We start from the raw sequence: 15,835 nt of genomic DNA, 5'->3' as shown, positions 1-15,835 counted from the left end.
CGGCACTGCTGACATCTGGAGCTGGGCCATTCTCTGTGGGAGACCGTCCTGGGCACTGTGCGGCACGGAGCAGCATCCCTGGCCCCCACCCCCTGGATGCCAGGAGCGCACTCTGCTCCCCTCAGTTGGGATAGCCAATACAACCAGGCTGTGCCAGTGTCCTCTGGAGGGCAGAGTCGCTCCCAGTTGGGGATCCCTGGTCTTGGCACTGTAAGAGCCAGCAAGCAGATGGGTCTGGGGTGCTAACTGGGGTGCGGACCTGGAAGGCTTTGTCAGTCTGGGAGGCTTTGTCCTCTACCGGTACTGAGTGATCTTTCTTGGGATGGGAGAAATGGATGACCGCACGGCTGGAGCTTGGCAAGTTTCAGACTACATGCTGCCCAAGCCTGGACTCATCTGAAGGCCATCTGCACAAGGCAAAGGAAGGAACTGCCTTAGAGTCTGATAAAACTTTAAATATTTAGATGTTTGGGCATTTAATTCTGATGATCCAGGCTCACAGTAACACTGCTCCCGTCTAGCAGCCCGCAGCCGTCTGAGTCCACGGGGGCTCTGGTGATAATGATGGGCACCTTGACCTTGACAGTGGTCAGGGACCAGGGCAGGTGGACGGTGCTGGCCAGCTCGTAGTGGGTGTTCATGATCTCGCTGCCCTGTGTGCCGCCGCTCACGGACAGCACGGGCGGGAGGTGGAAAGTGCTGACGATCTTGGTGGTGTTGAAGGGTGTGATTTGGGTGTTGGCCTCCTGCCGAAGCAGCTCACTGCTGTCCACCCTTGAGTGTCGCTCTGCATTGGGTGTGAAGCCCTCATACTGCACGTGGACGTAGAGGGCGAAGATGACCGTCTTGATGCACTTGCTGGTCTGGTTGTTGATTTCCGTGGTGAAAATGACCCTCTCCCCTGGCGTGAAGGTGTTCTTTTCCATCTGAATCTGCAGGCAGATGGTGCCCCGGCTGCAGCAATTGTAGGAGATCTTTTTCTCGGCCTCCACGAACAGAGGATTCTAGAAGGGGGTGGGGGGAATGGACAGTTGTGAGGCATTGCGGCCACAAGAGCCACTTGCTCACCCAACAGTCCACCAAAACCTTGAGCCTTTGGAACTCTCCTAGTAAGAGGCACTGGGGTGGAATCTGGAGTCTTGGGGATTTTGCAGTCCAAAGTCATTCCCAGCTTTGCCATTTAATCAAAATCCTTTGCCATTCTGATTGTCAATTTCCTTGTCTGTAAAATAGACCTAAGAAATTCACAAGACCCTGGCTTTATCCCCAGCTCCATAACTCACTTGCTGTGTGACCTTGAACCAGTGCCTTGACTTCTCTGAGTCTTAGTTTTCTGGAAGACAGAGAACGTCTTATGGTCTAAGCCCAGACCTAGGGTTTACCCAAGTAGTTCAGACTTAAGGAGAAAATATTATGGGCTCTGAATCATGAAAACTGTAGAGTTGAAATTATGTAACGTGTTTAAATAGAAGCTTCAAAAAGCAGCCTTTATATCAATTGGTTAGCTGCTGGATTGCAAATAAAGTCACGTATACGTTATGTTTAATGTGTGGCTTGGGTAACATTTGGCTTTTTATTTGTGGATACCACTGTGAAAGATTCGAGGGAATTCTCTGGCCGTCCAGGGGCTAGGACTTGGTGCTTTCACTGCCGAGACCCAGGTTTGATCCCTGGTCAGGGAACTAAGATCCTGCAAGCCATGTGACCAAAAGATAAATAAATAAATGAAATAAAATAAAATAAAAGATTTGATGTGACGTGGGGTGCGCTTACAATGATTTGCTGTCCGCTTCTGCTGACTTCCTGTATCTTCTTCCAAAGGAACTTGATACTTTTACAGGCGTGTGTGTGTGTGTGTGTGTGTGTGTGTGGCATTTGTCATGCTCATGCAAATGCTTGTATTGTTTAGGAATACATTTATTTATTTGTGGTAGAAGTACACAGTATTGTTTGACATATTTGAATGCTTTAAATAAATCAAGCCTCATATCGTTTCCAGCAACCTGCTTTTCTAGCTTAACATTCTGTGTTTGAAAGGCATTCATGTTGGTGCCTGTCATTCTGATTCATTTGTTTCCACGATGGCAATGGAATGTGCTGCAAAATAGTTAATTTACCCTTCCCCCTCCATGATAGACACACACACACACACACATATAATATGTATATTTTATGTATATATATAGTTTTTTTGTGTTTTTTTTTTGCCGTGCTGTGCGGCATGCAGGATCCTAGTTCCCTGACCAGGGATTGAACCCATGCCCCCTGCAGTGGAAGCACAGAGTCCTAACCACTGGACCGCTAGGGAAGGATAGACATTTATATTGTTTCCATGTGTGTTTGACATCATAAAAGAGCTGGAAGGAGCATCTGAAGACACTTCTTGGGCTTACATACAAGAAAGAGTTGCTCTACCAAAGAAGATGTACAGATGGCCAATAGGCACATGAAAAAAGACTCAGTGTGGCTAGGCATCAGAGAAATACAAATCAGAACCACAATGAGATAGCACCTCACACCTGTCAGAATGGGTATCATCAAAAATTCTACAGGGCTTCCCTGGTGGCGCAGTGGTTGAGAGTCTGCCTGCCGATGCAGGGGACACGGGTTCGTGCCCTGGTCTGGGAAGATCCCACATGCCGCGGAGCGGCTAGGCCCGTGAGCCATGGCCACTGAGCCTGCACATCCGGAGCCTGTGCTCCGCAATGGGAGAGGCCACAACAATGAGAGGCCCGCGTACTGCAAAAAAAAAAAAAAAAAAAAAAATTCTACAAATGACAAATACTGGCCAGGATGTGGAGAAAAGGGAACCCTCGTACACTGTTGGTGGGAATGTAAATTGGTGCAGCCGCTGTGGAGAACAGTATGGAGGTTCCTCAAAAAACTAAAAGTAAAGTCGCCGTATGATCCAGCAATCTCACTCCTGGGTATATAGCTGAAGAAAACAAAAACACTAATTTGAAAAGATATATGCATCCCAAAGTTCATAGCAGCATTATTTGCAATTGCCAAGCTATGGAAGCAACTTAAGCGTCCATCAACAGATGAATGGATAAAGAAGATGTGTCATATATAGGGAATGGAATGGAGTACTACTTAGCCATAAAAAGAATGAAATTCTGCTATTTGCAACAACGTAGATGAACCTAGAGGGTATCGCACTTAGTGAAATAAGTCAGAAAGAGAAAGACAGACACTCTATATTATCACTTATATATGGAATCTTAAAAACTAGTGGTTGGGCTTCCTTGGTGGCACAGTGGTTAAGAATCCACCTGCCAATGCAGGGGACACGGGTTCAAGCTCTGGTCCGGGAAGATCCCACATGCCGCGGAGCAACTGAGCCAGAGCACCACAACTAATGGGCCTGTGCTCTAGAGCCCGTGACACAACTACCAAGCCCACACGCCTAGAGCCTATGCTCCGCAACAAGAGAAGCCACCACAATGAGAAGCCCGCACACTGCAATGAAGAGTAGCCCCCGCTCACCACAGCTCGAGAAAGTCCGCAGGCAGCAACGAAGACCCAATGCAGCCAAAAGTAAAAAATTAAAATAAATAAATAAACCCAAAAAAACCTAGTGGTTACCAGTAAGCAGAGGGAAGAGGGGAGGGACAAGATAGGGGTATTGGATTAAGAGACACAAACAAACCTATGGTCACCTTATCTATGACAAAGGTGGCAAGAATATACAATGGAGAGGGACTTCCCTGGTGGTGCAGTGGTTAAGAATCCGCCTTCCAATGCAGGGGACGCAGGTTTGAGCCCTGGACCGGGAAGATCCCACATGCCACGGAGCAACTAAGCCCATGTGCCACAACTACCTACACGGAGCCTGCATGCTAGGGCCTGCAAGCCACAACTACTGAGCCCACGTGCCTAGAGCCCGTGCTCTGCAACAAAGAGAAGCCACCGCAGTGAGAAGCCCACGCACTGCAATGAAGAGTAGCCCCTGCTCGCCGCAACTAGAGAAAGCCCGCGCGCAGCAACGAAGACCCAATGCAGCCAATAAATAAAATAATTAATTTTAAAAAAAGAATATACAATGGAGGAGAGACAGCCTCTTCAATAAGTGGTGCTGGGAAAACTGGACGGCTACATGTAAAAGAATGAAATTAGAACACTCCCCAACACCATACACGAAAATAAACTCAAAATGGATTAAAGACCTAAATGTAAGACCAGACACAATAAAACTCTTAGAAGAAAACATAGGAAGAAAACTCTTTGACGTAAATCGCAGCAAGATCTCTTGTGACCCACCTCCTAGAGTAATGAAATAAAAGCAAAAATAGACAAATGGGACCTAATGAAACTCAAAACTTCTGCACAGCAAAGGAAACCATAAACAAAACGAAAAGATAACCCACATAATGGGAGAAAATATTTGCAAACAAAGCGACTCACAAGGGATTAATCTCCAAAATATACAAACAGCTCATGCAGCTCAATATCAAAAAAACAAACAACCCAATCAAAAAATGGGCAGAATCGGGCTTCCCTGGTGGCGCAGTCGTTGAGAGTCCGCCTGTCGATGCAGGGGACACGGGTTCATGCCCCGGGCTGGGAAGATCCTACATGCCGCAGAGCGGCTGGGCCCCTGAGCCATGGCCGCTGAGCCTGCGCATCCAGAGCCTGTGCTCCGCAACGGGAGAGGCCACAACAGTGAGAGGCCCACATACAGAAAAAAAAAAAAAAAAAAAAAAGGGCAGAATAGGCATTTCTATTCTATAGTCTATTCCTAAATAGACATTTCTCCAAAGAAGACATACAGATGGCCAACAAACACATGAAAAGATGCTCAACATCGCTAATTACTAGAGAAATGCAAATCAAAACTACAATGAGGTATCACCTCACACCAGTCAGAATGGCTATCATTAAAAAGTCTACAAACAATAAATGCTAGAGAGGGTGTGGAGAAAAGGGAACATTCTTACACTGTTGGTGGGAAGGTAAATTGATACAGTCACTATGGAGAACAGTATGGAGATTCCTTAAAAAACCAAAAATATAACTACCATATGACCCAGCAATTCCACTCCTGGGCATATACCTGGAGAAAGCCATAATTCAAAAAGATACATGCATCCCAACGTTCATTGCAGCACTACTCACAATAACCAGGTCATGGAAGCAACCTAAATGTCCATCAACAGAGGGATGGATAAAGAAGATGTGGTACATATATACAATGGAATATTACTCAGTCATAGAAAGGAATAAAACTGCACCATTTGCAGAGACGTGGATGGACATAGAGACTGTCATACAGAGTGAAGTAAGTCAGTAGGAGAAAAACAAATATCATATATTAATGCATATATGTGGAATCTAGGAAAATGGTATAGATGAACTTATTTGCAGAGCAGAAATGGAGACACAGACGTAGAGAACAGACATATGGATACCAAGGGGGGAAGGGGAGGGTGGGACGGATTGGGAGATTAGGGGTGACATATATACTCTACTAGGTATAAGATAGATAACTAATGAGAACCTACTGTATAGCACAGGGAACTCTACTCAATGCTCTGTGGTGACCTAAATGGGAGGGAAGTCCAAGGAAGAGGGGATACATGTATACATATGGCTGATTCACATTGCTGTACAGCAGAAACTAACACAACATTGTAAAGCAACTATACTCCAATTAGAAAAAAAGAGAGAGACACAAGCTACTATATATAAAGTAAATGATGAACAAGGATATATTATACAGCACAGGGAAATATAGCCATTATTTTGTAATAACTTTAAATGGAGTGCAGTCTATAAAAATATTGAATCACTTTTATATTGAAATATAAAAATATTTCACCAGAAATGAATATAATATTGTAAATCAACTATACTACAATTTAAAAGAAAGAGTTGGTCTAGGGCATAGAGTTGATGAATTTTTTTCTGTAAAGAGCCTGATGATAATAAATCTTTTAGACTCTACAGGCCACACAGAGTATTTGTTACATATTATTCTTTTTTTAAAAAACACAACTCATAGTTAAAATGTAGATTTTAATATTGTGGCGAAAACCACAAATCTATATATCCATCGACATCTAAATCTATGAAAGAGAAATAAGTTTCATGAAATAATGCTTATCCTTGCTACATGTCTGCTGAGAATTCCTCTTCTATCCTATTCTATTCTATTTAATCTATTCTTTTAAAAACTGTTGATTGGACCCTCTGAATTGATTTTTCTGTTATTTCTAGTCTACTTACACTATTCTACTCTATCATTTTGTTTTATATAAAACGAAAATGTTGGGCTTCCCTGGTGGCGCAGTGGTTGAGAGTCCGCCTGCCGATGCAGGGGACACGGGTTCGTGCCCCGGTCTGGGAAGATCCCACATGCCGCGGAGCGGTTGGGCCTGTGAGCCATGGCCGTTGGGCCTGCGCGTCCGGAGCCTGTGCTCCGCAACGGGAGAGGCCACAACAGTGAGAGGCCCGCATACAGCAAAAAAAAAAAAAAAAAAAAAAAAAAAAAAAAAAAAAAAAAAAAAAAAAAACGAAAATGTTGTAACCCACCAAATTTATTTTTTCTGGTAAATTCTATCCCCTTTTACTTATTCAATACTATTCTATTCAGTCCTACACATTGATTTTATAAAAACAAAGTCTGTTGCAACCCACCAAATTTATATTTTCTGACATATTCTATTCTATGTTTTCATTTAAAAAAAATTAATGGCAAACCACCAAGTGGAGTTTTTCTGATATTTTCTATTCTACTTATTTTATTCTCTGTTCTGTTTTCTTATTTTATGTTAAGAACAACAATGTTTGCAACCCACAAAATTGATATTTTTTGATATTTTTCTATTTTGGTCCTGCCTATCCTTTCATTTTGTAGAAATATGCTTTGCAACTTGCTAAATGGATTTTGCACCCCACTAGCAGGTCATGACCTGAGGTTTGAAAAACACTGTTCTAGGTCCAATGCCTTTCCTCTTGGAGACCTCAGGCTGACCCCCCGACCCCTTCAGCCTCACCTCCTACGCTCTGCCTCTGGCTCCTGCCTACCTTCAGCCTTCCCACCCTTTCCCTCCTCTTGGAAGGCTAATTGCAGCCCATTTCATTCTAAACCTCTCCAGTCTTATTCGAAAATTCGTTGCATGCGTTAGGACCCTGCAGGCATTAAAGGACTCACTGCTCTAACTCAAGGCCAAGCCAGCAGTTCTGTCCTGGTCCTGAAGGAGGTGCCGAGAGGCATCAGGGGTGGCCCATCAGAGAGACCCCCGCGCCAGGCCAGGTGGGGTGGCCACAGGGCTCTGATTTCCAAGAATATTAGGGCAAAAACTCAACATTGATTTTCCGTACCCAGGAGTTTTTTGGGACCTCATATTCCTTTGGCATATATGAAACTTTGGGGGGATTCATTCATTCAACCAATATTCGTTTGTATCAACTTGGTGCAAAGTTCAAGGAAAACCCATAGCAGTGAAGACCAGTCCAGTCCCTGCTCTGGTCTGGAGATGGACATATAAATGGTACATTCCTTTTTTTTAATGGTACATTTCTTCTGTTGTCGTTGTTGTTTATTTATTTATTTATTTATGGCTGCGTTGGGTTTTTGTTGCTGCGCACGGGATTTCTCTAGTTGCGGCGAGCGGGGGCTACTCTTCGTTGTGGTGCGCATGCTTCTCATTGCGGTGGCTTGTTGCGGAGCATGGGCTCTAGGCATGCGGGCTCCATAGTTGTGGCTCATGGGCTCTAGAACGCAGATTCAGTAGTTGTGGCACACAGGCTTAGTTGCTCTGCGGCATGTGGGATCTTCCCGGACCAGGGCTTGAACCCAGGTGTCCTACATTGGCAGGTGGATTCTTAACCACTGCTCCACCAGGGAAGCCCTAATGGTACATTTCTGATAGGGATAAGCTATGTGGTTAGGCAAGGGAGTGAGGTAAGGGGAGTCAGGACTCCGACTCTTTCAGACTTCTTGGTTAGGAAAGGTCTTGGGGACATGTCCTCTACACAGTGGTACTGCTTGTTGGAAAAGGCAATAGGTCACGTCTTTCAAAATTCTAAAGGTACACAGATAGGAGTGAATGTGGAAAAACTGGAACCCTCGTTCATGGCTGGTGGGAATGTAAAATGGGGCGGCCGCTGTGGAGAAGATTCTGGCCGCTCCTCGAAAGGTAAAACATAGAGTTACCATCTTTCCCAGTTCCACTCCTAGGTGTCTACCCAAGAGAAATGAAAACTTGCGTCCGTGTAAAAACTTGCACACGTACGTTAGTACCATGGTTTCTAATAGCCAAAATGTGGAAACAATCCAAGGTCCATCAAGAGGTGAAGGGAGGGACGTCCAGACCAGGCAAATCCACAGAGACAGAGAATGGATTTAGTGGTGGCTGGGGGAGGGGACAGAGAGGTTTGGGGGTGACAGCTAAGGGGTGCAAGACTTCTTTGGGGGATAATAAAAGTGTTCTAAAACTGACGGTGGTGAGGGCTGTACAACTGTGTGAATGCACTAAAAGCCATTGATTTGGACATTTTATTTTATTTTAATTTATTTTTTATTTGGCCGCACCGCTTAGCACATGGGATCGTAGTTCCCCCACGAGGGATCAAACCCACACCCCTTGCGTTGGAAACATGGAACCTTAACCACTGGACTGCCAGGGAAGTCCTGATTTGGACATTTTAAAGGGGTGAATTATAAGGTATGTGAGCTGTATATCAATAAAGACGTTAAGAAAAAAAAGTGGAAGGGGAAAAGTTTTGCCCCTCCCTTGCTCCCTCCCAGGAGGCAGTGTCTGTTGCTGGTTTCTCTGGTCTCTGGAAAGAGACGTTTGTTTGTTACACCTGCAAGGAAGTTCTGTGCATTTTTTGTTTTTACCACCAACGGTGCAGGCTAGACACGCTGTTCTGAACTTTGCTTTATTCATTCAACCCAGTAACTTGGAGGTGCTGAGAGGGAGAGCTGCCTCATTCTCTGTCTCTGTCTGTGTCTTGGTCTCTCTTTCTCTCTTTGCTGTATCTGTAGGGTTGACCTTTGTGTACTGCTACTTTAGTTGACTTAGCAACAAACATTTAAGCTGTTGCCAGTTTCTGGCCACCACAAACAGTGCAGTGAGAGGTCATGTCACACACGTGAAAGGCTAGCGATGGGAGAATTTTCTAGAAGGGAAATGGATGGGGCAAAGTGCGTGTTCATTTTAATATGGATATTGCCTTCTGTGGGGGTTGTGGCGGTTCATTGGGGCATCAGCAATGCCGGTGATTGAAGACCTGACTTCTGAGCAAAGATCTGAAGGATGAGGGGGAGGGATAGGAAGATCCTATCACAGGGTTCCAGGCAGAGGGCACAGCCTGTGCAAAGGCCCTGGGGCAGCACCATGACTGGCGTGTTGGAGGAACAGCCAGGAGGCCTGTGTGGCTGGAGCAGAGTGAGCGAGGTGGGGAGAGGGAGGAGGGGAGGGCAGGGAGGGGATGGGGCAGGTGGTGCAGGGCCTTGGGGGCCGCAGGGAGGCCTTGAGCTTTTACCCCGTGGGAGGTGGGAGCCCTGGAAGGCCGAGGAGTGTCATCACCTGAATCCTTTCAGCTGCTATGAGAAGGACAGATTGTAGGAGTCAAGACTCCGTGTCTACTTGGACCAGAGCAGTAGCTTCTGCCCTGGTCCACCAGCTCCTGCCCTCACCCTGCCCCTTACAATCTGATTAAAACAGTACTGAGTAGCTGAAGAAAACACCATATTTTTGTACTCTCAAAACATATCTGTAGGGACTTCCCTGGTGGTGCAGTGGTTAAGAATCCGCCTGCCAGTGCACGGGGCACGGGTTTGAGCCCTGGTCCGGGAAGATGCCACATGCCATGGAGCAACTAAGCCAGTGTGCCACAACTACTGAGCCTGCACTCAAGAGCCCGCGCTCTAGAGCCGCAGCTATGGTGCCTGCGCGCCACACTACTGAAGCACGCACGCCTAAAGCCTGTGCTCCGCGACAAGAGAAGCCACCGCAATAAGAAGCCCGCACACCACACTGAAGAGTAGCCCCCCGCTCACCGCAACTAGAGAAAGCCCGTGCGCAGCAATGAAGACCCAATGCAGCCATAAATAAATAAATAAATAAATAAATAAATAAGAAAACATATCTGTAATAACTCCCTTTGCCGCTATAATAACGATTTGAGCTCTTCCCACTTACCAGGAATCCCCTATGTGTACACATCGTGCTGGGTGCTTTGTGATCCCCACAATCGAGGAAAGATTATTATTATTAGTAGTAGTAGTATTCCCATTGTACAGATCAGGACCATCGAGGGTCTGGGAGATGCTGTTAATTGCCCAAGGCCATCGGCTAGTGAAAGATCTGGCGGCAGAGATCTCAAGCTAGGTCTGGTCCCATACCAGTATTTTGCCCCAATTCCTACCTTGTGCCCCCTGCACCCTAGATTAACTCTTGAGGGAAGAGCCAGAGAAGGACCAGAGCCCGCTCAGGGTCACACAGGGAGCAGGTGGCCAAGCAGGCCTTGAGCTCAGGTCTGCTTCATCTGATCCATCCCTGTAAGCATCTACCCCTCTGAAGTAGGCCGGGCTAGAGATGGTCCCTGTCACACAGATAAGACAACCCGGGACTTCCCTGGCAGTCCAGTGGTTAAGACTCCATGCTTCCAATGCAGGGGGTGCGCGTCTGATCCCTGGCCAGGGAATTAAGATCCCACATGCCATATGGTGCAGCCAAAAAAAAAAAAAGGCTACTTGCGGCAGCAGCAGCAGTGACAAGATTTATGGGGCCTAAATATTCTGGGGCTCTCTCCTCCCACCACTGCCAGCCACAGTGCAAGGTCCAGAACTTGCATGAAGTCCACTCACTGCTCCTTCTGAGATCTAGGGGATAGGCACCATCTCTGTGCCCATTTGACAGATGAGGCAATGCAGGCACAGAGAGGCCACATCGCTTGCAGAGGGTCACACAGTATGTAGGTGGAGATGCTGGGCTTTTTAACTTGGACCTTGAAAACTAAAATGCCAGCCCTCTCAGCCACAACACTCTGATGACAGATGGGTCCCCAGGGAGGTGAAGTGACTTTGGCCAATGTAAGTCCACCCTCCCTTACTTCCACCTCTGCACCTGGCCTCCAGAAGCTGTCCAAAAACTTCCTCCACTCAGGTGACTGATGCCACAAGGCCCTTCCTTCCCCCTGAATGGAGGACATCCCCTTTCCGTGCTTGTTGGTGGGGGGCACCACCTCCATTATCAGCTCCTGGAGAGTCACCGAGCACCCAGGACCCTCAGTCAGGGGTCACAGCGGGGCCTCTGCTCACTTTTTTTTTTTTTCCCTAAATACATTTATTTATTTACTTATTTTTGGCTGCGTTTGGTCCTCGTTGCTGCACGCGGGCTTTCTCTAGTTGGGGTGAGTGGGGGCTACTCTTCATCGTGGTGCACGGGTTTCTCACTGCGGTGGCTTCTCTTTGTTGCGGACCACGGGCTCTAGGCTCAAGGGCTTCAGTAGTTGTGGCGTGCAGGCTAGTAGTGGTGCACGGGCTTAGCTGCTCTGCGGCATGTGGGATCTTCCTGGAACAGGGCTCGAACTTGTGTCCCCTGCATTGGCAGGGGAATTCTTAACCACTGCACCACCAGGGAAGTCCCTCTGCTCACTCTTGTTTCTCGAATGTCAAGGACATTCAGGGCTCATGTCATTCTCTGTGGGGGGCACTGCAGGGTGTGGAGCATCATGCCTGGCCCACACTCTCTTGATCCCACTCATCCCCCCTCCCCAGTTGAGACAACCCAAAATGTTCCCAGACGTCTCCCAGTGTCCCCCACAGGGGCAGAATCACCCCAGTTGAGAGCTGCTGGTTTAGTTCCTGCCCTGGTTTCTGAGTCCCCATTTGCAAAATCACTGGGCCTGAGGAGCGGCCAACACCTTCCCTTCTTCCGGGTCACGGCCTCCCCTGTCTCCTGGCTGCCCGCCTCCGGGGAGCTTTGAGGACATGCCCAACCCCTGCTCCTTCTACATCACTACCTGCAATGGGTCTTCTGCGTGGAAATCCGAAGAAGTCCCTTGAACCAACAAGTACCTTCTCTTCTTGGCTAGAATGTGCTCGCGACCCATGCAGGAGGCCTGCACGTAGTAAAAGACGTGGCCAATTTTGCTGGTGAAGGTAGAAGGCAGCCCGGGAGGTAAGTTGAAATGGAAGTCAAAGGTGCGGCTGCCTGCACTTAACCAATTATCTGAAAACAAAACACACTGATGCCATCAGAAGGTTCTAGAATCTTTTCTTCCCTCTTTTCTTTCTTTTTTGTTTTGGCAGGGAGCTTGTTCTGGACCTGGCCTGTTTGTCCCTGAGCTAGGCTTAGCTCTGTGATTTTTAGGGATCTAAAAAGCCTAGGCCCATAAATATTAGGTCTCAGCTGGGCTGGAGACTGATGCCCTGGGTAGGTGATGCGACTGGGGTGGTCACCCAAAACCACCGACCAGGACTTGCTCACCCCTGCTCTGGGCCTGGGAAACTGGAGGCCCGGCTGCAGGATTCGATCGCATATTCATTCAACAAACACATCTTGGGTCCCAAGGCAGGCAAATCTCCCTGCCCTGGCAGAGCTTGGCCTTCAGTGCACAGCATACAGTAGGTGCTTAATATTTGTTGATTGACTGAGTGGTGACAGAAGACCGGGGAGGGACTCACACTGCCCCCCCATCTCTGTGACCTCCCTGTTTTATTTTTTTTTTGCACTTCTCCAAAACCCTCTTATTAGAGTGTTTTCCCTGCCTGATGGCAACCCCAGCGACGCCAGGGACTCTGTCTGTTTTCTTCGCTGTTGTATCCCCAGCCTCTGGCATGGTTGTTGTGCACAGTAGGTGCTTAATACATGTTTGTGAAGTAAATGAGTGAACCCATCGCAGGCTTGGGGCTGATGCTTCTGAGGGGAAAGGATGCTTCCCTTGGAAATGGAGAAGGGTGATAGCTGATAATGTGGGTGGTGAGGGGCGGGGGAGTGTTTTGGTTGAAAAAACGAACACCTAACAAGCACTTACTGTATACCCCTCCCCCCCACCACCCCGCTATTCTGAGCCCTCCCCTCGACATGCCATTAAATCATTAAGTCCTCAAGACTGTCTTAGGGGGCAGGGCTTTTTCCTATTCCCATTTTCCAGGTGGGTTAACTGGGACACAGAGAGGCAGCCTAATTGCTGAGTATGAAGGCCCAGCAGGTTGCCGTTCCTCCCTTGGATACCTGGCAGGTCCCCCTCCCATCACTAGATCTGAGCTTGGTAGTCACCTCTTTGGAGAGACCTTCCCAGGCTACCCTATCTAAAATTAAAAAAAAAACAAACCTACAATTGAACTTCATTCAGCCAAGCATTGGCCAAGTATTCTGCCTGACTGTGGACTACCCGGAAACACCCCCATGGACACATTTTGGAAAGGACATATAGTTTTCTGGCAGCTCAGGCCTCCTGATGTCTGTCCAGACTTTAGATTTGAACCTGGCAGAGTTGGGGACTAGTCAGTCCTTCCCACGGAGAGCTTTCCTAGCCTTCTCCCTCCTGTCTCTTTCCCCGTGACCACGGGAACCAGGCCTCTGCCCATTTCTGATATCCTCGGGGGGTTGTTGATTGACTAACAGACGTGTTTACCTTTCAGACCCCGGTTCCTATTCTGGCTAAGGTTGGCGGCCGGCCTTGTCCTTACCCTCCACTGGGAATGTCTTTGTCTTGTGCACATAGTCAGCCTTGTTGTTGCAAATAACATCTCGGCTATAATCGCGGGATGCCCCAATTTCTTCATTCCACTCCACATAACCTCTTCCCACGAGCTCCACCTTCACGATGGGGTCCACCAGGGTGCTGTTCAGAATTAGAACCACCTGCCCTTTTATGCTGGAGCCGGCCAGGTAGACCGCATCCTTGGGCAGCACTAATTCAATGGACTTCACCACAGACATAGGGGTTTGGAGTGAGAACATCCTCCCCCCTCCCCTGTGTCACTGAGATCCCCGGTTCCTTGGCTGCAGTGATGTCATCCGTCTGTGACATCATCCAGCCAGGGTTCCGGGAAGGGGTTCCCAATGGCCAGGATGAGAGGCAAGGCTGTTGGGAGTGGGCGGCCGCTTGGGAATCCCAAAGTCCTCACTGGTTGGTGAAATGGTAGCCTGACCTCTTTTTCCTAGGAAATAACGAACAAGAAAACCACAAGATCCCAACATTGCTGCCGACTAGGGAACAACGGTCATCCTGCCAGAGGTCTAGGGCCCTGGGTGCGAAGAATTCTTCCAGGCCCTGGGGTGAGGCAGGCATCATGAGCTCTATTTACAGATGGAGAGGCACAGGGCCTGAGCCCAGGGGTATTTTCTGCCCCATCCGATGGCCCCCAAATGTGGGTGTGTGCACCCCCTTCTCAGGGTTCACAGATTGATGCTGGGTCCTACACAGATAATCGTTTTCACCTTTTGTTTGTTTGTTTGCTTGCCCACACCATGAAGCTTGTGGGATCTTAGCTCCCAGACCAGGGATTGAACCCGTGCCCTCAGCAGTGGAATCTTGGAGTCTTAACCACTGGACTGCCAGGGAATTCCGTCATTTCCACCTTAATAGCTCTAGATTTATATCAGTGTGTGTTAGAAGGAAAATGATAGCCATGGCCAGGACATGGAATCTGCTGTGTCTTGAAGATGCTCAGAGCACGGTGGGCTCCATGTGAATGTGGATACCACCACGAAGCATTCTCTCTGCACAGCTGACACTTGTCTTTATGCCAGCGTCTCCTCCACTGGTTGGGAAGTCCCTCTAGGGCAGGACTTTGTTTGCCGAACCCAGAGCCTGGTTCAGGCAAGGGAGGACAATTAAAGTTTGTTGAATGACTTAATGGCTGTCGAGAGCATATTGTTCTGCAAAAGGGAAACTGGGGCCCTTGGCACCCTAGCAGTTATTCATGTTGCCCAATTCACACGTGGGCCGGTGCCTAAGCGGGGGGAGGGTCTGAAGCAGATGAGGCTCTACAAAGTATCTGTTCTCCAGGCTCTGGCAGGCCTCATTTACTCTTTGTTGTATCTTGCTTTATTGGATGTGATGTCTTTTGCGGACATCGATGTCTTGTCTTCCTAACTGGTTACTAAGCTTCTTTTGGAGATGCTTGGCATAGTCTCTTGCTCATAATTAATTAACCCAAGCAACCCCTCTGACTTTCTCGAAATGACTAGAGAAATGGGGGCCTGCATCCCCGCCACTCCAGGTCTTTTCTTCAGGGAAAGCCAGACACTTCTTTCTGTGTCACTTAACCTCAGGCATCCAAGGAGCCTGGGCTGTGCCCTGCACCAAATGTACATGAAGAATATACGGTCTATTTCTTCTTTCGGCCACGTTGAGTTTTAGCAACAGCAGGCACAAATGGATGGTATGCTCTCGCCAGGAACAGGCTGGGTTCCTGGGGCAGGTGTTGTCAATGTGGAAGATTTCATCTGCCTCACAAGCTCCAGGAGGCCTGCCCACCTGTTCACACCTGTGACGTGGCTGATGGCTGGGCATCCAGAAATGCAATCAGTTGCATTGAGGAAGTCCTGAAGGTGGAGAAAATTAACAGGAGCACCTGGACTTCGTGAATTGGTGTGTATTAGTTTCCTCTGGCAGCTATAACAAATGTCCACAAAGTCCGTGCTTTAAAACAGCACAAATTAATTCTCTTACAGTTCTGGAGGTCAGAACTCTGAAATGGAGCTAAAATCAAGGTGTTGGCAGGATTACATTCTAGGGTTCTAGGAGGGAATCTGTCCCTTGCCTTTTCTAGCTTCTAGAGGCTTCTCACATTCCTTGCCTTTTGGTTTCATCACTCCATCCTCTCTTTCCATCGTTATGTCTCTGGCCCGACCCTCCCGCCCTT

General features: G+C 47.8%; 1 protein-coding gene across 1 annotated transcript; it reads right to left on the bottom strand.

Annotated features, from left to right (window-relative positions):
• Positions 1-476: 476 nt before the first annotated feature.
• ARRDC5 (arrestin domain containing 5) lies at positions 477-13,904 on the bottom strand (the record flags this gene model as incomplete). The annotated part of the gene is made up of 3 exons (XM_081232664.1): positions 477-1,004; positions 11,980-12,188; positions 13,652-13,904. 3 exons carry the CDS (start codon positions 13,902-13,904, stop codon positions 477-479), a joined length of 990 nt encoding a protein of 329 aa, XP_081088790.1.
• Positions 13,905-15,835: the final 1,931 nt, after the last annotated feature.

The sequence above is a fragment of the Mesoplodon bidens genome (genome assembly GCF_964165515.1).
Source record: "Mesoplodon bidens genome assembly, chromosome: 4".
Classification (NCBI taxonomy): Eukaryota; Metazoa; Chordata; class Mammalia; order Artiodactyla; family Ziphiidae; genus Mesoplodon; species Mesoplodon bidens.
Note: the sequence above shows the minus strand (reverse complement) of the source record. Positions and strands in the feature narration are given on the sequence as shown.